The sequence below is a fragment of the Tursiops truncatus genome, chromosome 16, assembly GCF_011762595.2.
Source record: "Tursiops truncatus isolate mTurTru1 chromosome 16, mTurTru1.mat.Y, whole genome shotgun sequence".
In the NCBI taxonomy this organism is placed as follows: domain Eukaryota; kingdom Metazoa; phylum Chordata; class Mammalia; order Artiodactyla; family Delphinidae; genus Tursiops; species Tursiops truncatus.
In genome coordinates, this window is record NC_047049.1 from 13,350,661 (window position 1) to 13,374,783 (window position 24,123).

The window sequence follows — 24,123 nt, forward strand, 5'->3', positions numbered from 1 at the left end:
CGGGCTGTGTCTGGAGAAGAATAGGGCAAAGCAGCTGGAGAGCGCTGCACGTGGCCAGGACGTGTTCAATTAGGGTGATAAGTCAGTTAAGTGGAGAAAACAGAAACACCAGGAAAGCGTCTCTGCCCAGGAGCACGTGCAAAGCCAACATGGGAGCTCCACTCACAGCCACGCGCCACCGACACAGGGAGCCTCCTGAGGAGACCTGAAGGCGCCGATCAGCACAGGCACAGAGGGAAAGAGCCCTAGAAAAACAGCTCCCGTGGTGTCATCCGCCGGTACCAGCGCCGAGACACGAAGAATGTCTCCTCATCTTTTGCAAAGCTGCTATTCGCTAACTCGAGGACAGAAAAAGTCCACCCCTCCTGCAAAGTGGTGAGCTCTCCTTAGAACCTTTGAGAGCCTTTGGGTTTCCTCTGCTCTCTCCATGGCCAGGAAGTTCAGAGCAAAATTCCTGCTAAGAACTAGCCTTAGTTTACCTCCCAGAATCTTTCCTGCTTCACTGAATGATTCGTTGTTGGGGGCCTGCTTTGGTTTGGTTTTGCGGCATAATCCCCAAACCATGCAATTCACCGTTTTAAAGTGCGCAGTTCACTGGGTTTTAGTATATTCACAGGGCTGTGCAACCATCACCATGACTTAACTCCAGAACGCTTTCATCACCCCCAAAAAGAAACCTCACGCCCTTTAGCAGTCCTTCCACATCTGGCCCGACCTCCAACCATTTGGGGCTTTTTAATGAAGGATTTTTGGGTTTTTTTAAATGAACGAACACAGAAATTCAATGCAGAACCCAAAGGGACTAGTGCTCAGGCCAGGCCAATTGGAGTGAGGCCGGAAGATCAGGGACCAGCCCAAACCAGGAGGCAGCATCTGCCAGGATGCCTCCGCAAAGGGAATGCAAGTTCACCTGAGGAAGGTTGGGAGCTCTAACAAGTGGGCTTATTCAGAACTGAGAGTCTCCATCTGAAGATGTCAGTGTGTAAGGTGCAAGAACTATGAAAAGAAAATAAACCCCTAGGAAGGACAGTTGATAAATTCTTAAAGAAATGTGTGTGTGCGGGGACTAGCCTTCCGTGTACTAAGCAGTATTCTCAAGCTAATTAAATAGGAGGGTATTGACACAGGAATACAAGCAGACAAACGGAACACAAGAGAGAAATCCAGAAACAGACCCAAGAACACACAGTCATTTCCAGCATGACAGACGTGGGAAATACCAGATGGACTCCTAGGGTTCCTGGCTGTAGGGCTGGCCAGCCATAAAGAAAACAGTAACACCAGATCCCTATCACACACCTTACAGCAAAATGAATTCCATGTAAATCCAAGAGTTTAATGTAAAAAATAAATCACAAATTTACTGGAGGAAAACATAGTGAAAAAATAATCTTGGCATAGGAAAGGCCTTCCTGAGCCTGAATTGAAATGACAATGACGTAAAGGGGAAGCTTGCTAAATCTGACTCAGAGCATTTTAAATGTTCCGAGTGGTAAAAAATTTAAAAAATTTAAAATAAAATAAAATAAAATAAAATCCCACCTATAAAGTCAAAAGACACACAACAAAGGGCAATATTTGCAAAACATCTGATAAAGGATTAATAACATACAAAGAACACTTAAAATCAATTTTTAAAAAAGGACAAAACTCAATAGAAAAAATGGGTAAAGGATATTAATAAGAAGTTCACAGTAAACGGAATAGATATGGATAATAAACATATGAAAAGGTGCTCAATTTCACTCACAAAGAATTTGTAAAACTAAATCAAAATGAGACCCCATACAGATTGCCAACAAACACATGAAAGAATGCTCAACATCATTAATCATTAGAGAAATGCAAATCAAAACTACAATGAGATATCATCTCACACCAGTCAGAATGGCCATCATCAAACAATCTAGAAACAATAAATGCTGGAGAGGGTGTAGAGAAAAGGGAACCCTCTTGCACTGTTGGTGGGAATGTAAATTGATACAGCCACTATGGAGAACAGTATGGAGGTTCCTTAAAAAACTACAAATAGGGGCTTCCCTGGTGGCGCAGTGGTTGAGAGTCCGCCTGCCGATGCAGGGGACGCAGGTTCGTGCCCCGGTCCAGGAGGATCCCACATGCCACGGAGCGGCTGGGCCTGTGAGCCATGGCCGCTGAGCCTGCGCGTCCGAAGCCTGTGCTCCACAACGGGAGAGGCCATGACAGTGAGAGGCCCGCGTACCACAAAAAAAAAAAAAAAAAACCTACAAATAGAATTACCATATGACCCAGCAATCCCACTACTGGGCATATACCCTGAGAAAACCATAATTCAAAAAGAGTCATTTGGGCTTCCCTGGTGGCACAGTGGTTGAGAGTCCGCCTGCCAATGCAGGGGACACGGGTTCGTGCCCCGGTCCGGGAAGATCCCACATGCCACGGAGCGGCTGGGCCTGTGAGCCATGGCTGCTGAGCCTGCGCGTCCGGAGCCTGTGCTCCGCAACGGGAGAGGCCACGACAGTGAGAGGCCCGCGTACCACACACACACACACACACACACACACACAAAAGTCATGTACCAAAATGTTCAATGCAGCTCTGTTTACAATAGCCAGGACACGGAAGCAACCTAAGTGTCCATAACAGATGAATGGGTAAAGAAAATGTGGCACATATATGCAATGGAATATTACTCAGCCATAAAAAGAAACAAAATTGAGTTGTCTGTAGTGAGGTGGATGGACCCGGAGTCTGTCATACAGAGTGAAGTCAGTCAGAAGGAGAAAAAAAAAATACCATATGCTAACACATATATGGAATCTAAGAAAAAAAATGTCATGAAGAGCCTAGGGCTAGGACGGGAATAAAGACACAGACCTACTACAGCATGGACTTGAGGACACGGGGAGGGGGAAGGGTAAACTGTGACAAAGAGAGAGAGTGGCATGGACATATATACACTACCAAACGTAAAACAGATAGCTAGTGGGAAGCAGCCGCAAGGCACAGGGAGATCAGCTCGGTGGTTTGTGACCACCTAGAGGGGTGGGATAGGGAGGGTGGGAGGGAGGGAGACGCAAGAGGGAAGAGACAGGGGAACATATGTATATGTATAACTGATTCACTTCGTTGTAAAGCAGAAACTAACACACCATTGTAAAGCAATTATACCCCAATAAAGATGTAAAAAAAAAAGAGACCCCCTTTCTCACACACTCGATTGGAAAAGACTGATAATACCCGTGTTAATGCAATGCTACCAAATATCAAAATGCCAGTTTAAGTTTAGGAATTTGCCCTACAGATATATGTACTTCCAAACATGCGCAGAATACGTGGAAAGCATATTTCACTGCAGTATGGTTTCTGATGGCAAAACTGGAATGGACCTAGATGTCCAGCAATAAGGACTGGTAGAAAAAGGTATATGGTATATACCAAAGGTATGGTATAACCTTAACATGGAATAAAAGGCAATCAGAGCAGAAGGAATGATGGCTTTCCAGTTAAACAGGGCAGACTGAATCTACGAGCTTTTCTCTATTCCCACTCTAAATTCCATTTAAATTTTAGTAAAGGAATAAAAGAAAACTATAGACCCTCCCCCTGTCTGCCCAGGGAAAGGCAAAATGAAAGGGGAAAAAGCAACGAGAGGGAGGAGCAAGGGGAGGGAGAGCAGAGAGGGACACAGCCCAGAGCACTGGAACCTTCCACCTGCTCACGGAGCAGGCAGAAGCAGCAAGACCTCTGTGCCTCAGAACCCAGAAAATTAAGGAACTGAAGGCTCCAGGTACTGTGAACATAAGGCTGAGGGCGGAGGCTGTCAACCAGAAAGAGAGCGGTTGGACCCCCCAGCCCTCAGTGGTTCACCTAGCAGGAGAAGGTTTCTTTAGAGAAACTGAACTGAAAAGGTTCAGGGAACCCCAGGCAGCATGGAGATCAGGGATGTCACAAGAGGCTGAAATGGGAGGTGAAGAGAAGTCTTCCTACTGAATGGTAAAGGGTGTCATTTCAACATCCCTCCACCGCCCCACACATACACAAAACCACTTAGGGCAAATGGGAAAGGGCTCTTCAAAAGTGTGATACGATGCCACCAACTGTAAAAGTTCAATAGAGTTTAGAGGAGGAGGATGAAGAAATCAATGGAAATAAGGGAAGGCAAATAAGAAATTAAGTGTAAAACACAGAGGTCCCAACATCCAACCCACCTGAGTAGCAGAAAAGAGAAGAAAGAAAATGGAAGAGGGGGAGGGATTAAAGAAATAATACAAAAAGGTTTCCCGGAACTGAAAGAAGGGATTTCCCAAATGAAGAGGCTGAACAAGCAAGTGCCCAGCACAGTGGAGGAAAAGACTGCCTGCAAATCAGCTCGTGGATGCTCATAACCTAGAGAGGAAAAGAAGATCCTTCGAGCTCCTACAGAAGATGGGGAATGAGGACACTGGCCTCCTCAACAGCAACCCTGCGTGCCCGAAGACAACAGCAACCCTGGCCTCAAGACTCTGAAGGAAAAGGATGTCCAGCCAAGAATTATACACCCAAACAGACTAAGTCAACCAAACTCGGGATAAAGTTGAGGGAAGCATAAAGATGCTGCTGATAAGCAGAACCCCAGAGGACTTTACCTGCCGTGCACCCCCTCTCAGGAAGCTGCTGGAGGACGGGTTCCAGCATAATGAGAAAGTAAACCGAAAGAGAGGAATACAGGAAACAGAAGAGAGGCAAAGAAGACGCCCAGACATTAGAAGAGGAAAATCTCTGGATGGCCTAGGGAACAACTCTAGACTAGAGCAGGAAGTCAGAATGATGTGGGACAGATGTCCACAAACAAGCAAAAACACAGAAAGGTTAGGTCTGTGGAGGTACTTGTCCATATTTAGAGGGTCTTTCATCTCTGCAAAAGAGTTTGAGGGATATATTCATAAATGCTACACAGAAAACTAAGAAAATAGAAAGACACCATAATTACTAACTCCAGGAAAAACAGAAACTTTGTAAAAAAGAAAAGAAATAATCACAGAACCCTACAGAGCTCGTCTTTGAATAATATTTACATAGTCACAATAATGTCAATACTGAATGCCAATCTAACCAAACCTGTAATACAATTGTTTCAGGAGAACAGAAGGTGAGAAAACATGTGAGTTGGTTGGTTGATATTTTCAGGTAAAGCAATAATGGCATTAAATCCTCATCTACTGTATTAGGAAGCTGGTGGACAACGTCAGAAATTGGAAAATCAAAAAATAGGCGTGTACACATTATTTAGAGACATAAAGGAAATTAGCAGAAGAAACAACTAAAAGAGTTGAAGGTGATCAAATCTGAGGAAGAGATTTGGAGATGAGGAGGCATGGGGCAAAGACTGCTGCTTTTTCATTATGATTTTTATAACATATTTAACTTAAAAATTGTGTACATGTGTAACTTTGATAAAAAAATAAAATTTAATTAATTGTGAAAAGTAAATCTACCCATTTTGACACAGAAACATAGAAAAACAGGAGGTCACACAGTGTGTAAATGGCAAGATTTGGGTTTTTCAGGCATTTCACAAAGATGGTGATCAATGCAGAACAATGGAGGAATAGACACACGGAACTATTAACAATGAATGTCACAGAGGACTGGGCTGGGACAGGGGGAAAGATGAATATGAGATTTTTACAATTTTTACTTCCTCAGTCCCTGTACTTTGATTTTTTAACAATAAGCATGAATTACTTTCTAAATAAAAAATACTTTCAAAAATTCATCCTCTTAAAAACAGTTTGTAATGGATAAAGAAGATGTGGAACATATACACAATGGAATACTACTCAGCCATTAAAAAGAATGCAATAATGCCATTTGCAGCGACACAGACCGACCTAGAGATTATCATACTAAGTGAAGTAAGTCAGACAGAGAAAAACAAATAGCATGTGTTACCACTTATATGTAGAATCTAAAATATGACACAAATGAACTTATTTAGGAAACAGACTCACACACATAGAAGATAAACCTATGGTTACCAAACAGGGAAGGTGGGGGGAGGGATAAATTAGGAGTTTGGGATTAGCAGATACAAACTACTATATATAAAATAGATAAACAACAAGGTCCTACTGTATAGCACAGGGAACTATATTCCATATCCTATAATAAACCATAATGGAAAAGAATATGAAAAAGAATACGTATATGTATGTATAACTGAATCACTTTGCTGTACACCAGAAACTAACGTAACACTGTAAATCAACTACACTTCAATTAAAAAAAAATAAAACTACGTTTGTTGTTCTCTTTCCCATAAATGTTATTACTGTCCACATATATTTAATATAACTTGTCCAGTTCATAAGTGTGAGGAAATGCTGAATGTATTTTTCACCTCTCATTTCTGCCCAGGTCTGATGCCTTGATATTAATTATGCCTCTATCAGGGGTGATACAAAAACTGGAGCCAAAACCAACCCCAAAGCTCATTGCTAACCTAAGCACTGACCCCATTAAGTGACAAACAGAAACCATCACTTTATCATCCTGCTACCGGCAGCTCAGAAGGACTACAATAATGAGACCCAACCTGGGGACAAAAATTCTAGAACCAGAAACTCGCGGCCCAGTCTTACCCAGCTGCCACTTGTGGGAACACATGGTCTCCATCATCCAGATGGGCAGGGCTGGCTCCAGCATGGCAATCCCCATGTTTGCAAAGCAGATGGACCCTTAAAGGGAGGAAGAAGGTTAGTGTCCTTCTGTTTGGGGTCTCAAGTGTCCCCTACCATTTCCAAACACAGTTAAATCCCATGTGCCCACAGCCAGAACAATCAGCTCAGATACCCAGAACGTCTACTTTTGTAAGAAAAAGACAAATGACAGGTCAAAGGGATAGTGGTGAGTGTTGCTTTGGAAATTATTATTATTACTTAAAACAACTAGAATCCCAGAGTCATAAAGTGTGGAAGTGGAGGAAGGCTTAGTGATCACTAGGTTTAACCTTCCCAATTTATTAATGAAGAAATGGAGAAATCCAAGTTATTATTGATTATAATATTATTTCATTACTTCATTATTATTCATTATCGTTATTATTCATTATTATTATTCATTATTACATTCATTATTATTAATGAAGAAATCCAAGTTACTAATGCAGTAACTTGCTTGAGGCTACTCAGCAGCTCGGGCTGACCACACACAGACTCAGGCAACCTGAGGCTCCTACACCTATGTTTCACCGTATAACAAACACAGATATTTCTAACGATGCCCTTAGTTGCCCAAAATTCAAGTGCATTTAGTGCAAACATGCTGTTGAGGGATTTTTTTTAAATCAGCTGTACCTATAGGGTATCCATGCAAATATCCGTTATCACTGTGTTAACCAGAACCCTTCGTAAATGTAGAACCACCTGGAACAACACAAATTGCCGTCCCCATTGTTCTGAGAGCCTCCTGTGCTGTGTGCCGTGGAACCTCTAATTTGCTAAACTCCTGATTCAAAGAACATTGCGCAATCATAATTAAGGTGTTTACATACGATGAAAGATTTTTTCATGCTTTGTAGCATTTAAAGACAGAACATAAAAATGATGCTGAAATGGCTGGACTCCCCTCACCCATCTATTCCGTGTTTTCTTAAATTCTGTATTTGTCTATTTGACGTTAATTACAGGGCCAAGCTAACAACCAGAGTTGTTCGTCTCCCCTGTGATCCGGAACCCATACTCTGAGTCCCTGCTTTATCTAACTCTCACCCACCTCACCAGTATCTCCTGCCCTAAATCCACCCAGGCAACTGGGGAGAGCACCCAGACTGGAATTATTTAAACTAGCCAATCCGAAACTGCTTACCCTCCCCTACCTTTCCCATGGAAAATCCACTTTCTCATGCCAATGCCTAGGTTCTGGCCTGGGTCTTCCCCTCGTCCCTTTCTGCCTCCTGACCAAACCTAGTGCCTCCCCATGTGGCCCTGAGCGACGTGGCATGCCCCCTTTTCTCCAGAAACATAAGTAATAAAATCATCCTTTGGTGGTATTAATCTCTCCGTGTCATCTCGACACTCAGTCGCCTCTGTAAACTAAACCCCAGCGGTACAAACGAGACACCGCCTGCCCCCCAGCTCCACCCCACACCCCACCATCCAGGCTGCCCGGACCTGCCGACAGCCTGACCCTGAGTGCCGGCTGGATTTCTATATTTCCTCCAAGGGTGGGTAGGGGTGAGACAGTGAGGGCCCAGGCAACACAGCCTGCCCACACGTGTGCCCCGAGGTGCAGGGACTCGCATCTCTGGGCCCCCATCTCTCACCACACATGTCCTCACCCCCCAGTTCGGACAGCCAGGGCTCCAGGGGAATCTCAGCTCTGGAATGTTCCCTGTGTCTTGCTGGGGACACAGTGAGGTCCCCCTGCATGAGGAGGTCGCCACACCAGGCTTATAACCCTTTGGTCAACAGGCATGACAGACAAGGTCTAGACCAAGGCCTCTTATGTGGTGCCGGGACCAAACCCAACAGTATACACCTTAACAAAAGCAGCCTGGGATTTTGAAAGCGGCTGAATCTGAACGCCCTCAGGTGGGGCGTGCCTCACTTCACCCAGGCTCCCCCAGCCCTAGTGTCTGTGACTGCTGCTTAGACACACCTACCCCTTCCTGGAGGGAACCCTGACCCGGCCTGAGGCCACACTGCATGGATGCCCTCTCCGGCTTGATGCCGAGGGTCACTGCTGACCACTGTGTCCAGGCCCAGGCTGCGTAAGGCTAGTCCCTCACGAGGCAGCTCCAGGCCTGTGTCACTGGGGTGCTCCTGGGAGGTCAGCTGCTTGGATGGATGCAGCCCATTATCCTCCCCAAGAGCCACAGAACCCCAGGGCGTCCTTTGAGCCCATCTCGGCCAAGAACCCAAAGGTGTCTTCCAGCCGCCTGTCCGCCGCTGCGCAGGACGCCCTCTGCAGAAAGAGAGGCACCCTTTGGCCCTCTGGGGCCCTGCTGTCAGTCTCTATTCACAGATGCCAAGGTGAATCAGAGCACCCCCCTAAGGCACCGGCAGGGAGGCCATGGACCCATTCCAGAAGTTCAAGGCCAAACGACGACAGCCTCTGACACAAACACAGTGAGCAAGTTTGGCCCAAAACAATCCTCTGTGGAGGGCGTCTCTGTGACTCAGGCATCTCTGCCCCAGATGAAAAACAACAAAGGAGCCTGGCTGCGTCAGAAGTTAATGACAGAAGACAACCATTTCTTCTGACGTGTAACCTCTTTGTGCCTTTTATGTTTTTCTACAGCCCAACGTTTCCAGCAGCAAAATGAACGCTGGTCCTCACCGCCCACCCCCACCGCCTGGCTGGGAAGAACCAGGGGTGCTGGGGGAGCCCCACCTGCGGCGATGAGGATGTACGGGTCCTTCAGCAGGGTGGTTAGCGGCGTCCCCTTCTGGCTCTGTCAGGGACAACAGGGGTTAGAAGAGGCCACGCGGCCACCACAGCACCCGCCTTGCCCCGCCGCTCACCTCTGGCTGCACCCGGGATGGCTGGAGCACGAAGAGCTGAATAGCTACAGGAGAAAAAAAGAAGAGGTGTGGCCCCCAGCACCTGCCCACAGGAGTGCCAAGCTCAGGGCCCCCAAGATCACGGCCAAGGGGTCCACGTGGACTCACTCACCTCCATCCAAGAGCACCAGGGCAGCCAGCACCAGGAACGGAGCTGTCTTCCCCACAAACTCGTACAGCACACTCCCAAAGGGGGGGCCCACTGCAAGGAAGAGAGAGAAGGGCCAGGGCCGGGCCCGGGACTGATGACCGCCCCCTGGTCTAGAACCATCTTGCGTTTCTTGCGTTTCTCCCTCTACTTTGTTCCAAACACTGTGTGGGGTGGCCACCCTACATTCTGTTCAGGACTGTTAAGTTGCCCTGGCAACTTCCTCCAAGGGGTTTCACACCTGAGACATGGAATCACTCCCAAAGTAAAGGTCAGAGGAAATAAGACCCAGGCAACGAAAGTGCACAGGAAAATGGGCCAGTGAAGACTTCATGGTCATTACACAGCAGCACAGACAGGGACTGTGGGCTCCAGATGAAGGCCAGGAAAGTAACAGAAAACGGAGAGGACCTGGATCTCTCAGGGAAGGTGTTTGCACCTGGTCTGGGAGCTCAGCCAGGGCAGGTGGAGGAGGCAGGCTCGGAAAGTGGGAAGGTCCTCAGGTGGGTGGTAACTCAGAGAATGTTCAAGAGGAGGGGCCTTGGCAGACCGTCCCGTTCAAAGCTTGGGTTTACACCTGGGCCCAGGAGGGAGGTCTGGGGAGTCCAGGTCCTCCCAGGTCAGGACTCTTCCCACCATTTTTCAAAGGCTCCATGAAATGAGGGAAGAAACAGTGGACACTAGTGTGAAAGGGGGCTCACTGTCCAATGCCAGATAGGCCCCTCCCCCCAGGTGGCCCCCAAAGTGGCCCTCACCCACCTAAGACCCCCATGGCCAGGCCTCCCAGGGCAATCCCCATGGCATTGCCTCTCTCCTCGTCATCTGTGTACACGCTGGCCAGCATGCCCATCCCTAAACAGGAGAAGAAACAGCGACAGCCAAGCTCTGGGAGCAACAGAATAACCATCATGACTCGCCCTCCCCCACCCCCAGCCCAGACTGGTCTCCCCACACCTGCCAGACCAGCAGAACATAAGGCCGAGCAGCACCCAACAAGGTGGCACCTTCTCTGAGAACCAACCACCAACCACCACCACCAACACCTAGATTCCCTGAACTATTCCAACTCATTCTGTAAAGGGCTGCCAGCCTGGACAATGACGGTGGCGCCTCCGACAGATAGAAGCCCCGGGGCACTGACTTAGGCGTTTCCACACCTACCAGCTACAGAAGAGCAGGAGGAACCGATGCCCTGCAGGGACCTGGCGATCAGCAGGAAGGCATAACTGCGGGAGAAGGCGAACACTGCGGGAAGAGGGGCCAGGCCACAGTCACTGTGGACCCGCTGGTGCCGCGACCAGATCAGCTCAAACAGGGACCTCCCTTAACCCGATGGGGTATTTCCGTGTTAACCACACTGTGCTTTTGCTCCCTGAAGACTTCTCCTATCAACTTCTTTCTGCAGTTGTGGCCAACACACCCTCCCACCCCCACCCCCGGCTGTGTTCTCAACCCCCAGCTGGTGGTGGCCAGAGCCCACCCGGTGACCCCCACTCAGAAGGCAAACGTCAGACACTTACTAACTGTTGAGATAAACATGATGCAGAATCCCGTGAACATTGGAATGGGATAGCCGATCCTGCAGAACAGAACCACAGTGAGAACCTGGTGACCGCTGCGTACTCGTGTAGCCTTGATATTGAGTCTCTCCTGCTTACCCTTTGGGATCAGGTGGATAAGTATTTGGTCAACTTTTCTAAAAATTCATATACTTGGTGCTTCCTATATGACCTTTCTGTGTTTGACTGTCTTGGAACGTGAATACATTTACGGATTGCCACTCTGAAATTTCTCTGGAATAAATGTTAATAAAATATTGGCAAGTAACCCAGAACACGTTCAAATACACAGCCCCTGTTTCCATCATTTTGTAAAAATTTCTTTAATTGCAGTCTTTGCTAGAGCTTCCCCAAAGGGACAGCTGCAATCAAACGACTCTAGTAAAAGGTCATCAAGCGATTCAACGGGCAGCAGATGCAACGGCACTACATCTAAGAGTCATTAGGAAGCAAGGAAATTTTCAGATCTGTCTTCACGTTGACCCCAATGAAGCCAGCTGAGAAAGACAGACCTTGTTTTCTGTGCAAAAATTCAACATCCTATTTGCTCTGTAAGACCACTGTCTGTACAGGGCTCTGCTACCAGGCGGACAGGGGAGGTGGGGAGACCTTGGCCTCCTGGCATCACACCCCTACCGGGACACCTGGCCCTGCCACTTAACCCAGGCAAATCTCCCCTCGGCCCCGCAGAAAGACCACCACCCACCTCCCAGAGCTGGAGTGGGTATGAAATGAGATATGGATGTTAAACTGCTACCAGGGCATCCGGAACAGAAAAAGTGCCTCAGAAATTTTGTTTCCTCCCTCATTCTCTTCCTTTTTTCCTCTCTGTTTCTGCAGATTAAGCAAGCAGGTTGGTCCCCGCCATATGGACAGGGCATGAGAGTGAAGGCAGCTTCTTTCCCTCCCACGACCTGGCCTGAAGGGGCCAGCACTGGCTGAGCTACTGCCCTAAAGGAGACCTGTGTCAGCCCAGGACAGCCCTGAGCATCTCCAGGCCTCATCTCCCTCTAGCCCTGGACCCTCCAGATCCTGGAGAGAAACCAAATGAGGAACAGGAACCCCGAGTCCCAGTCAAACAGCCTGGGAGGGCTCTTCTATTCCAGGCTTGAACAAAAAAATCATAACACAATACCTTCACCTTAAGGTTACACTCCATTCTCTCCACTTACACACAAGCTCAATGATCTGATAAGGGCAGACGACCACCTCCCCATTTTACAGATGAGGAAATTGAGGTACAAAAAAATGACTGTCTAATGTCCTAGAGCTAATTTCACTCAGGGCCATTCAATCCAGTCCAGGACGTTTCCATGCAAATTTTACTACCTCCTCAGGTATATGCCAAAAGGCATACATGGCTTTAAGTAGAACCCTCTAAAAGTCCTGGGCACACTTACAAAGTTTTTTAACTGCTTCATGTGCATCCGGAAACTAAACAGCATCACAAAATCATAGCATTCTCAGGCAGTCGCCCTCCCACAAACCCAGGCAAAGATTCCTCTACTGTGACCTGAAATGAGCTTGTAATTCACAAAGCAGGGCTTCAAGCCAATCCTGTGAACTAGGAAAGATACCAGAGTCCTGAACTGCAGTTCAGATGCCATCAAATGACAGCTTCTCCCGTCTCAACTAACACCGAGCTCACTGCTCTGTGCCCTTATTCATGTAGGAAAAGAAAGCCATTCACAACACCAGGTCCAACATGGCACTGCTGGATACTGTGAAGGAAACTTCCAGGAAACTCAGAGAACTCACAGGCAGTTTATTTTCTCAGCAACTACTGCATGTCTGGGGGAAGAATGGACATACGACCACCCTGGAATAAACACAGGCTTCTCATCCCTTTCAACATCCTACTTGGAAAACCATACATACGTCAAAGCTATCGGAATACCAGCAATGTTATGTCCAGTCTACAGCCCAGCCACTGGCCAAGGTCACCTGGCAGGACACAGCTGAGGAGGGCTCCTTCTTACCAGGAGGCTCCAGCACTCCCAGAGACCATAAGGGTCACCTGTGATTCTCACCACAATTCCGCAAGGTAGCTGGCTTTATCCCTATTTTCAGATGGCCACATTGAGGCTTGGGGAGCTGCCCCAAATTCAGGGCAATGGGCGTACCTCGTGTGTCTCAGGTGTGGCAGGGCCTGCTAGCATACACTTTGGTGGGGACACCAGTCACAGGAGCAGAGGTTCACACAGCTTGAGTGGAACCCAGGGCCCACAGTATCTTTTGAAACCAGGTGGCTCCGAACCCACAGGGCTGTGTGCTTACGGAAGATTCTTTTTACCAAGGCCAGGTGCTGTGTTTTCTTTAAAAATGCTGTAGCTACTGTTTTGTCTTTTAATTCCTTTGGGATTTTAATAAAGCATGAATGGAATAACCAACCGGCAAAGCTAGAAGGAAATTCAAAGGCGGGCCAGTCCAAACCCCCAACGTGGGTGAGAAAGCCGAGGTTCAGAGGTGAAGCAAGCCAATCGCTTCTGATGCCACCGGGCTCCCGCTGCTTCCTGCTTGTTACCAGACACATGTGCCCTATGCCTTCACCACCAGCCAAGCCGCTGGCAGGGCTGCCCAGTGGAAAGTGCTGGGCAGCGCCCTTCCCTGGAGCTCAGCCCCACGGCCAGTGTGGCCCGAGGGCCAGCTCCTGGCTCTCCACCCTCAGCCTCTCCTGGCCCCCTGAACACCAACCTCAGGAGACTTGCTCAAGGCCCCAGGGTCACTGAGTGATGGGCAGATCGCCACTGTCCTTTCTCCTTCCCCACAATGTCTCCTAATTGGACAGAACCCCAACTGACATTAGTCATAAATGTCTGATTCGGCCTCTTGTCCCAACTCAACGCCATCTCAAGTAAAGTGCTACTAAGCAGAGCCACGTCTGATGTGGCAAACCTTTAACGAAATATCCCTTTATCACCCCCTCGTGAGTCATCCTGGCCCACAGTCATCTTCACAGAGTATCAGGGAGCAGTTAATCCAGTTGAATAAAAATGAAAATCATATATTTGAATCCTAGAAAAAAGTGCAAAGCAATAAAAGTTATATTCATTACATATCCCTACCCAGTCAGCAGAGAAACCCCACTATGTCTCTAAATTGTCACTGGCAATCAGTACTTATTCTCTAATGCTCCTAACTAGTTTGTCTTTACCACAGAGATTAATGTAAGCTCTCTTCCCAGGCTTGCTAAGACCTGGGTTCCCTCTGCTGTGGTAAGTGACAAAAGCAAGGACACAGAACAGGGGACAGGGAAGGGTACAAACTGTCACCAGATGAGACAAGAGGTGACATCTCCCATTTCGATTACCTCAACATACTCCCAAAAGATGAGCAGCAGTAAACGGAAAGGTATTTTACATTTGCTAGGATATACTAGGAAGCTTGTGGTCAACCATTGCATAAATAAAACAGAATTCTTAGGTTTAGCCCCTGGGTCTGTCTTTTTCAGCTATCAGATGTGTGTGGGGAATTACGCGAGCCTTGGATTTCTTATTCTCCAGGGTGTTCACCGACGCACAGGTCACGCGAGGGCTTTGCTCCCATGAGAAGTACCCAATTCCACGGCCAGCTTCTTCTGATTTTGAAGCAAAGACGCTGTCACACCGTCTCCACCACCCTAATGACATCGAGGATGGGAAATCCCTTTCCAGCATAGCTGGTTTCCCTGTCCATGGAGGAGCTTTTTGAAAAGGTCACTGCTTATTCCTACAAAGCCCACTTTAGACCAGTTGCCTAAAGCTAAAGGGGAAAAAAAAAAAAACCCACAGTAGATTTTGTAGAGATTTCATGCCCTGCGGCTTTCTCCCTGTCTTTCAGACGTTAGCTAAGATTTGTGAGGAAAAATAACTGGCTTTCAAATATACTAGGTAACTATGGAAATAAATTAAGTCACTGACGCTGGCTTGATAAAAAGCAGGCCACTAACACAATGACCAGCCGGGGAGGGAACCATCCCCACCCCTGTTAACCCTTCCCCAAGCTGCCGGGTTCGTTTGGAATATCCTGGGTCTAAAGATGCAACTACATGTAAGCCTTACGTTAAGCAAGTGAACGCCACGATGCCTCGTTCTTAACCTGACTTACAGAAGAGAGAAACGTAAAGGTGGTTTTCACATTGTTTACCAGCCTGGAACATTCCTTTTATGTGTATGTCTAAACTCCACTTGCCGGGCCAAAAGACAACAGGTGTTGCTAGTATAAGTCCTTCTACCCCCTTTTACTCACAGCTGCAATCATGAAATGAATACTTAAACTGGAATTATAAAATAAGTCACACAAGCCTCAAAGATGGCAATCAGACCAAGCAAGGCACCCACAGGCTTTGGAAAGTGCGTTACTGGACGTGTGATCACCACACTCGACAAAATCTAAAGGTCCTTTGCTCCCTACCTGGTCACATCTTATTCAGTAAAAATATAGTTCCCAAAGAGTCAATGAAACGGGAATTACTTGTATCATATTAACAGCCAAATGAGCATTTAAATGCTTCCCAAGAATTGTCATTTTTTATTTTCAGGGTTTGGCATGAGATCTTATCCAATATTTAAAACAGACAGGCAGCCTGCGTCACCACAAAGCCACTCACTCAGCAGCATCGTGACCATAAATTATGGGGCCCCAGGTTGTAACACGGGGGTTCGGATTATGACCTGTGTGATGTTGGGTATCTCATTTCAGAGTGAGTCCCACTTACGGCAAGAAGCTTTAGAAAGGAGCGGCTCCAACCAGCCTGTCTCTATGGAGCTCCCCTCACATCTCTGGGGATGCAGGAGGCCTTTCTTTTCCCCACTATCAGAAGCACTGCAGAGACAGTAGGAAGTTGGACCAGCTCACATCACGGGCTGGAAAAAGATATTTTTCTAGAGCCAGGGAGGTGAGGGAGGATCCATGTCCCAAAAATCAGGCTGATTTTTCCTAAACTCCCTCCCATTGGATAAAAATAGCACCCAACAACTTACTGTTTGAACCTTCCCTCATTCAGCCTGGCACACAAGGGAGAGCCCGAGTAGATGCAAAAAAAGCTGATTTTGACCTGCATTGTTTATATTTCGTAGCCAAAGGTACAAACTGTGTAACAGTAAGCAGATGGAAAGAACAGGAAGGAAGGAAGCCATTGGCCAGAGAGTCTGGACAAATGCTTTCTCCTCCTGAGTAGCAAACCCTTTTGCCTATAATATACTAAGACAGGGGCTTCCCTGGTGGCGCAGTGGTTGAGAGTCTGCCTGCCGATGCAGGGGACACAGGTTCGAGCCCTGGTCTGGGAGGATCCCACATGCCGCGGAGCAACTAGGCCCTTGAGCCACAGCTACTGAGCCTGCACGTCTGGAGCCTGTGCTCCGCAACAAGAGAGGCCACGCTAGTGAGAGGCCCGCGCACCGCGATGAAGAGTGGCCCCCGCTTGCCGCAACTAGAGAAAGCCCTCGCACAGAAACGAAGACGCAACACAGCAAAAATAAATTAATTAATAAACTCCTACCCCCAACATCTTCTTTAAAAAAAAAATAAATTAATACTAAGACGGACCCAAAAGCTTTTGCTAAAGTCTCAAGATCTGATGCTTCATGTTTTAACTACTCCTTAACCAGAAACATATTAACCAAGTGTAAAATGCTATTGTAAACTCACTTCTTTACAACACTGAAAATGTGAGTCACACGTCTTGTTGGTAATTGCAGATGTGATTGGCACAAATTACATCAGAAGGCTATTTGCAATGGCTCACAAAGGAAGAGTCTGTAGAGGGAAATGTATTTATCACTTCTCTGAGCACAGCCGTGGAGTGCCCAGAAATGCTGGAAGTCCCCAAATTCATATCTACCGGGCTTGGAAAATATTAGAAAAAAATTACTTATCATGATCATTTTGGAGGGAAAACAGAGTTTGTTGTCCTACATCAATATTAAAACTTGTTTGCATTTCCACATTACAAGGCAGTGCTAGAAGATGAAGATTATTTTGAAATTTGCTGGAGAGCTGGAAGAAATCAGCTAGGGATTAAAATTTTGCCCTCAATAAGTTCCGAAGTGGATTACGCACCGTACCAATAGACTAAATCTCACAGGTCACTAGAGGAAATTAGTTTTCTCTTGGCAGATAATTTTTTGGGAGCCCCAGACGTGAGCCTTAGGTGGCTGCAATGTCAAAGCATTTGGAGTATTTACTAGGGGAAAGGGCTACACTGGTTTTAAACAAGCTGCTTGCCTGGTAGCATAAGCGAAGCATTAAAAACAAGAATGGGGTTTTTTTGTAAGCTTTTCATTTGCCATTTACGTTTGGAAGATTGGAACACTCACATCAGTGCAGCCGAGTTTCTAAGTATTACGCTGTGCAGCTAGTGACATTCACGTCCAAGTGATTGGCAAGGCGTTATTACAATAATGTCCTCAATTTTCCCAATATAGTATTTGAGCTGTTTGCTTTCTCAGAATACAAAACCCTGAGCTGTTTCCCGTAATTATACCACATGCATTTTAAGAAGCGCTCTTAGGCTTGAGAAAAGAAAGAAAACCCTGTAACTATGAAGGTCTGCCTGGTTTTCCTCCTGAAGAGCAGAGGAACTGCCGAACGTCACCGTGATGACGGTGCCTCTTGGTGGGCTCCCAGTCAGCCCAGCGTCCTGCGGTAACTTGCTCAGCATTTTGTGCAGCAGCCTGATAACACTACACAGCAAACTGCAGGCTGGATGTGGCCTGGGACGGTTAAAATGGATTCAATGGCCCTACTCAGCGCGGAAAATCGAATCACAGAAGTTGAAAATGTGCTTCCATCGGACTCCCCATGAGTACGTTACCGGCAACCTGCGTGCCAGAGGACAGCTCGTGCGGAGGAGGGCGGATCCCCTCTCTGAGCCCCTGCCAACACCCCAGGCCTCCCACCCCGCAGAGTGGGCCCCGCTCTGAGAAGGGTCCCCTGCCTGGTTTAACGCTTCTGTTGTTGCCATCTTGAAATGCTTAATAATATTTTAATAGAAGGCCCGGCCAGCCCTGCTCCACCTTTCCCAAGGCCAAAGCCTGGTAAATGTACAGACCTCCCTGCTCCCAGCCTGCAGGGGGTGCTGGGCTGACCTGCTTAAAATTGCGCTCAGCTCTCTGTGCCCCCCAAACAAGCCCCACTCCTCTCTCACCTAGCACATGAGGCCTCTTATAGCTCAGCCCTGCCGGGTCCCCCCCCAGCCCCGGCCTCCTCAGTTCACCCCGCCCCCTCTTTTATTCTCCTTTTTTCTCTAGTCCTTGTCTTGGTTCTTGCTACTAGGCCTGGTTCACAGGTAGGACTCTGGGCACCGCCCCATTTTTCACATTGCTGCCTTTGGGGTCACACTGTTACATAGCGGCCCACCACCACCATTCACACTCTACCAGCTCCCACTCTTTGCAGCTGACACCTCCTCCCCTCCTCTGCAAGCCCCCTGTCCTGTACTTGGAGTCCCCATTCATCAGGCAGAGCTGGCCCACCTCAGCTGTAGAAGAGCAAATACTTGCTGGATGGCCACCAGCAATGGAAATGTGAACAGTTATTCAAAATAATGTGGGTCCCAAAAGACTCCAGAACATTGAGATTAATATAAAGCTAGTTTGGGCAGCTTGAATCATCCAGAAAAAACACCTCTTCCCTTTGTGCACGTGGATGCAGCTTAGTAAGTGGCAGGGGAAGAACTGCTACACAGCCTAGGACCTCAGTGTCAGATGTTTCATATACGCAGCAGGACTACAGGTCCTGTGCCACGTTCCCCACCTGGCCATCCCCACGAGCACTGAGACACCAGCCCTGAAGGAAACCACCTCAGCTGTCTATCAGGAAGTGCATGACCACAGGTGCAAGAGAAGAGAAAGCCACATGGTACGTACAATCCCACAAGGATGGTCATGGTGGCAGTGAAAAGGAAGACCAAATGGGAAATCATCATTGACTAAGGACAGAAACGTAAGGCGAAGGAGACTGGCTTTTTCCCCAGCTTTGGTTTTCCAGATTCTGATCAATGAATGAGAAGCAAAATCCCAGGTGGAAGTGATCTGGAACAATATAAACATCAAACTTTTTGACCAAAATGATATAACCCACCTGTTGGTCAACAGTCCTATGAACGGGTTGGTGAGGAGCTGGACGGTGGCTTTCGAGGCAAACAACAGGCCGACCTGCACGTTCTCATTCAGGAGGTCTTTGTCTTCACTGGGACAGTCGGAAGGGGCAGTGGACCTGTTAGTCACTGTGCGCTGCGTGGTGGCCTCATGCAGCAGCGCCCCCTGAAGGCTGCCGGTGCTATTGCCGGCGACCACGGTGGAGTTGTCATAATAGGAGAAGATGTTCTGGAAGCTGCCGAAGGTGGAGGCTTTGAGCACTGGCTTGGCAGTCTGGATTTCTATAGCATCTTTCTCATGCTCGATGCTGTACAAGTAACTTGGGATGATGGGGACTGAGAACAAGAGCAGGAGAGTGGTGATTACACTGAAACCCTGCCCGGGACCAAAGCCAGCAAAACCGTGGTCTTGTCAAACGCTAAACGAGGCCCAGAGAAGTGGCATGTCTGCCTCGGGAATGGGACCTCCGCGCCGACACTGAACAATTTCACGTTGCTCAGCTCTGCGAACAAAGCCCCAGAGGCTGGGAGAGCTCTCAGGGCAGCTACTGTGCAGACCTGACCCACCCCAGAGATCCCCGTTCTCAAGGGCTTTCCCATTACAGGGCTCCTTCACAGGAATATTTTAGGAAAGCAAGATTCGGTCTGAAGTCTAATCAGTGCTGACCTGGGGTCAACCAGTACTTCTCAGAAAGAGGCTAGAAAGACCTTTAAGTGAATGAATCAAGGAAACAGAAATCTAAATTTCATTAGGTGTCTTAGAAAAGAATAAACCTGCAGGAAGTAATAATTCAGAAATTCTGCAGCAGGCCCACTTCATCTTTCCATTACTTGAGTGGGAAGCTTCAATGTTTCATACAACCTGGAAGATCTGAGACTTTCGTAGAGGAAAAGAAAAACTGATATACTGGAAGCTTCGGGCATGTGCATCACAGAGCATTCAAGACAAAGGAGGATTCGGGCCCTGTTACTGAACTCAGATGAGCGCCCCCCCGCCCCAGCTCTGATATGCCTGGAAGTGAAACCCTGACTGTGTGATATTCTGAAAACCATCGAGAGAGAACCTTAAATGGAGAGAAGGGAAACAACCCTTTAAAAAATCATTTTTTATTCATTACAAATTGGGATATTTTTAAGGAAAAGCATGTCAAATCTGTTGCTGTTAATGGTGCTAATTAAGAGAACTGGATGTCAATTACTTAGTTTTTCAAAAATCCATTACAGGAAAAAGATGAAAACCAATGCCGTTAAAATTGCTCTTGATGTGGGTCCTGTAATGTCTCCATATCAAGTCATCTGTGGAACCACTACCTTTAAATGTCCCTTCCTTTTATGGAGGGAAGGATTTTGACCTGTTCCTTGATGTGATAGACCACATTATTGACCCACCTTTCCGGGTAGCATAATAATTATTATAACATTATTTTGAATCCTGGGACTTGCTCCTCCTTAATAGATTTTTTTTTTTTTTTAAATCGCGTTGAAAGTGACAAAGGGAAGCAGGAAATTATCAGGAGGAAACATAAGTTCTGGGTTTTATCTGCTGTCACATTTTTTGACCGGACCGCCAGGAAAACGAAGCCATAAACACGGCTACTAGCCTAGACGAGGCAGTCTTGGGGAATGTATTTTTGCAAAACGTCTTCTCGAATTTTCCCGAACCGCGCTCGGGTAAGCGGGACGCCCTGGGAAGGGGTACCCGGGGAGTGGGGGGAGGCGCCCGGTCCGTACGTACCCACGACGGTGAGCAGCATGTTGTCCAGCAGCAGCGCGAGGAACACGATGAACAGGATAAGCTTCCGCGAGTGACGGCTCTCCTGCAGCCAGCGGAGCAGTGCCAGCTCGCTCAAGGCCATGGCTCCGGGGCTCGGCTGCGGGCGCGGCGCACGGTCGGTCAGGGGCTCTGCCGGGCTGGGGGCTCCCCCAACCCCAGGCCCCAGACTTCGCCCGGCCCGGCCGCCAAAGGGGCGCTCGGGGAGCGGCACGCACCGGGCGGCGCCGGATGGTCCCGGGCGTCCCACCCTCGGCTTACCTTCGGCGAGCGCGTTCTCACCGGCACCTGCGCTCCTTGTTAATAACGCCCGCGAGCGCCGTCTGGGCCGGATCCTGGGCGCCGCCCGGCTCTCCGCCGCCCCCGCGGGTCCCACTTAACCCCCTGCGTGCTCGGAAAGTGCCGCGGGACGCCTGCGCACCGTGCGTCCTGCGCCCCGGGTTTCCCGGGACGCCCTGGAGCCCCGCGCGCGGCGCTTCGGGGGGCTTCCCCTGCCCTCGGCCGGGCTCCGCTCTCCCCCGCGCCCCGGGGGGCGACCCGTCCCCAGCGCCGAGCCCCGCGGGCAGGGAGCGGGGTCGGCGTTACCTCAGGTGGTCTGCGGCTGCCTGCACCGAACGCCGTGGGCTCCGTCCGTCCGGGCGGCTGCGGGTCTCAGTCTCCGCCCCGGCGGCCGCCGCTCAGTTTACCGGCTCTGGCTGTGACGTCAGGGCCGGCGGGGGCGGGGGGCTGGGGCGCCCCGGCCTCCGCCCTCCCGCGCCATCACTGCGTCGGAGTAGCCACTGCCTTCCTTTCCCCGCCAGGTGCCCGACCAGGTTCTGAGCCCGGATCCTAAGGTCGCCCCGTCCTGAGCAGACCCGAGCCCCTGTTCCTGCACTTGGCCGTGAGCCCTGGGAACCCGGGTCCGGGTGAAGTGGATGGGTCGCAGAGGGAGGACGTCAAAAGCCCCAGGCCGAGAGGTCAAGGATCCCAGGGTGAAGGGTCAGGGGCCAAGATAAGGAGTCAGGGATTAGTGGTTTCACCTGGCCCAATTAGGCGCTAAAGCTCTCTTTGAGCCTCCCTGTTCCTGAAATTGGCCGTGAGAACATGAAGGCTAGCGAGTGTGCCAGGGAAAGAGGTCTTAGGGTGTTGGGAGCCGGGGACCGATCTCTTTCCTGGAGAAGCCACTCTGCACCCCACCACCCCTCCCCTCTCCCACCTCGGTATCATGATGCAGGGTGCCACTTGGAGTCTTTGACCATCGGGTCCTCAGGTACCCTCCAGATGGTGATGTGGAAACGGGGAAAGGGGACCTCTCTCAGTGTCACCCCACAGTGAGAGTGGGGTTCTGAGGGCCCCAGGCCCTGAATCCAATTCTCATAAAATAGGACCATGTCACCCTGAGCAGGGGACACTAGAGAATAGGTGAGTGCCTGGCGCCTTAGTAAAAGGGCTTACGGGGCAGCTGCCCCAGGCCCTGTGTGCTGTAGTCCTCTCCCCTCGGCGTTTTCCCCAGGGATTCTGGTTAAAAAGATGGTTGAAACAGGCAAAGTGCCTGTGTGTGGCTGACCTGGAGCTGTCATCCTCACTACCAAGGAGTAGCAGCCCGCCTTTGATTTCCAAGTCCCTCCATTTTATAAACAGAAGAGAAACAAACAGACATGCCCCAAACAGAGCTGGAGCTTTGAAGACCCTTCTGGGGGCGGGAGAAGCAGGAGCTGTTTTCGCGGAAAGCCACTTGAAATAAACGTTGTCTGCTGCAGCCTCAGCCGTAGAGTCTGGCCTTGTTTTCTTAATGTTTCCTTGTCAGCTGGAGACTGCTTAGAGCAGCAGGGTGATGTGTAGGGCTCCCCACTCTCTGCACCTCCTTACTTCCTTCCCAAAACCCCCCTGTGCTGCCCCCGATGTGAGAAAAATGGTTGGATACGTAAGTAGGTCAGGAACATGCGGACTCTGGGATGTCCCAGGATATGTGCAACTTAAATATTAAACAGGGAGGAGAGAAGGAAAACCACTTAGGAGGAGAGAACAGATGGCAGGGAGCTGTTTCAGCTGGCTGTGAAGGATATCACGTTCATGGGGTGCCCCAAAGTGCCTGGAGTTTCAGAACAAAGACACAGGTCCTGCCCCTGTGCCCCCTGGGCAGGCAGGCATCACGGTTAAGGGCTCTTGTCAGGATGCCTGGGTCCCAGTCCACTCCGTCCTTGATTGGTGACCTCGGGCACATCATGTATCCTCTCTGTGCCTTAGTTTCCCCATCTCTGCAGTGGGGATGCCAACTGGACATACTGCAGAGTTGTTGTGAGGATTAAGTGGGGATCCACAGTCATCCCTTAACACAGTCCCTGGCACCAAGTGAGAGTCAGTGTCCACCATTCATCCATCCAACAAATATCTGTTGAGCTTTTAGTGCATGCTAGGCACCGTGGTTGATACTGGAGAGACATTAACGGCCCAAAGAGACAAAATCCCCATCCTTGGGGTGCTTACACATTCTGGTAGCAACACAACAGTGAACACAGGAAGCCACACCAACTCCAGCCCAGGCAGCTGGAGGAATATGGCCCTAGGGAAAATGCCAGCCCCTGTATTCCCTCCGCCTGATCTCTGCCACCACCCCTAGAGCACCATGGCCTATAACAGTGTCTTCAAACTTCTTGTTGACACCCCCAAAGAGTTTTTAAAAAGATAGGTATGCCTCACACATTTCTCAGTTGACATCTAAAATATTCTTTCATCATAAATTTTAATAGTTTAGGGGTATATTATGTAAATTCACCTTTATATATAAAACCATTATAACTCTTTTAAATGTACCCAATGAATTATAAAACTACCGTATTATATTTTAAAATACTAACAAGTTTCTCTTTAACACTCAAAAATTTACATTGTTTCCTTTATGCCTTCAAAGTATATTTTCTTTCTGCTTTCAACAGAATTTTATCCAACTGTAATGTTTTTATTATTTAAATCCAGTATTCACCACCTTATCTATTATATGAACTGCAATAAATATATGAATATGCATTAGCTTTTTAAAATTTTCTTATGGCCATAAGGTTCTA

The 24,123-nt window shown here is 48.5% G+C and overlaps 1 protein-coding gene across 1 annotated transcript in view; it reads right to left on the bottom strand.

Annotated features, from left to right (window-relative positions):
* SLC18A2 (solute carrier family 18 member A2) overlaps nucleotides 1-21,699 on the bottom strand; it is a 38,791-nt gene extending 17,092 nt beyond the window's left edge. Inside the window, exons 1-9 of the mRNA XM_033842184.2 lie at nucleotides 21,044-21,699; nucleotides 19,293-19,644; nucleotides 11,193-11,251; nucleotides 10,834-10,917; nucleotides 10,432-10,524; nucleotides 9,637-9,726; nucleotides 9,486-9,529; nucleotides 9,355-9,415; nucleotides 6,603-6,698 (exon numbers count right to left, since the gene is read on the bottom strand). Coding sequence (XP_033698075.1) covers nucleotides 6,603-6,698; nucleotides 9,355-9,415; nucleotides 9,486-9,529; nucleotides 9,637-9,726; nucleotides 10,432-10,524; nucleotides 10,834-10,917; nucleotides 11,193-11,251; nucleotides 19,293-19,644; nucleotides 21,044-21,164 — 1,000 coding nt within the window. The 5' untranslated portion in view covers nucleotides 21,165-21,699. The remainder of the gene's footprint in view (nucleotides 1-6,602; nucleotides 6,699-9,354; nucleotides 9,416-9,485; nucleotides 9,530-9,636; nucleotides 9,727-10,431; nucleotides 10,525-10,833; nucleotides 10,918-11,192; nucleotides 11,252-19,292; nucleotides 19,645-21,043) is intronic.
* Nucleotides 21,700-24,123: the final 2,424 nt, after the last annotated feature.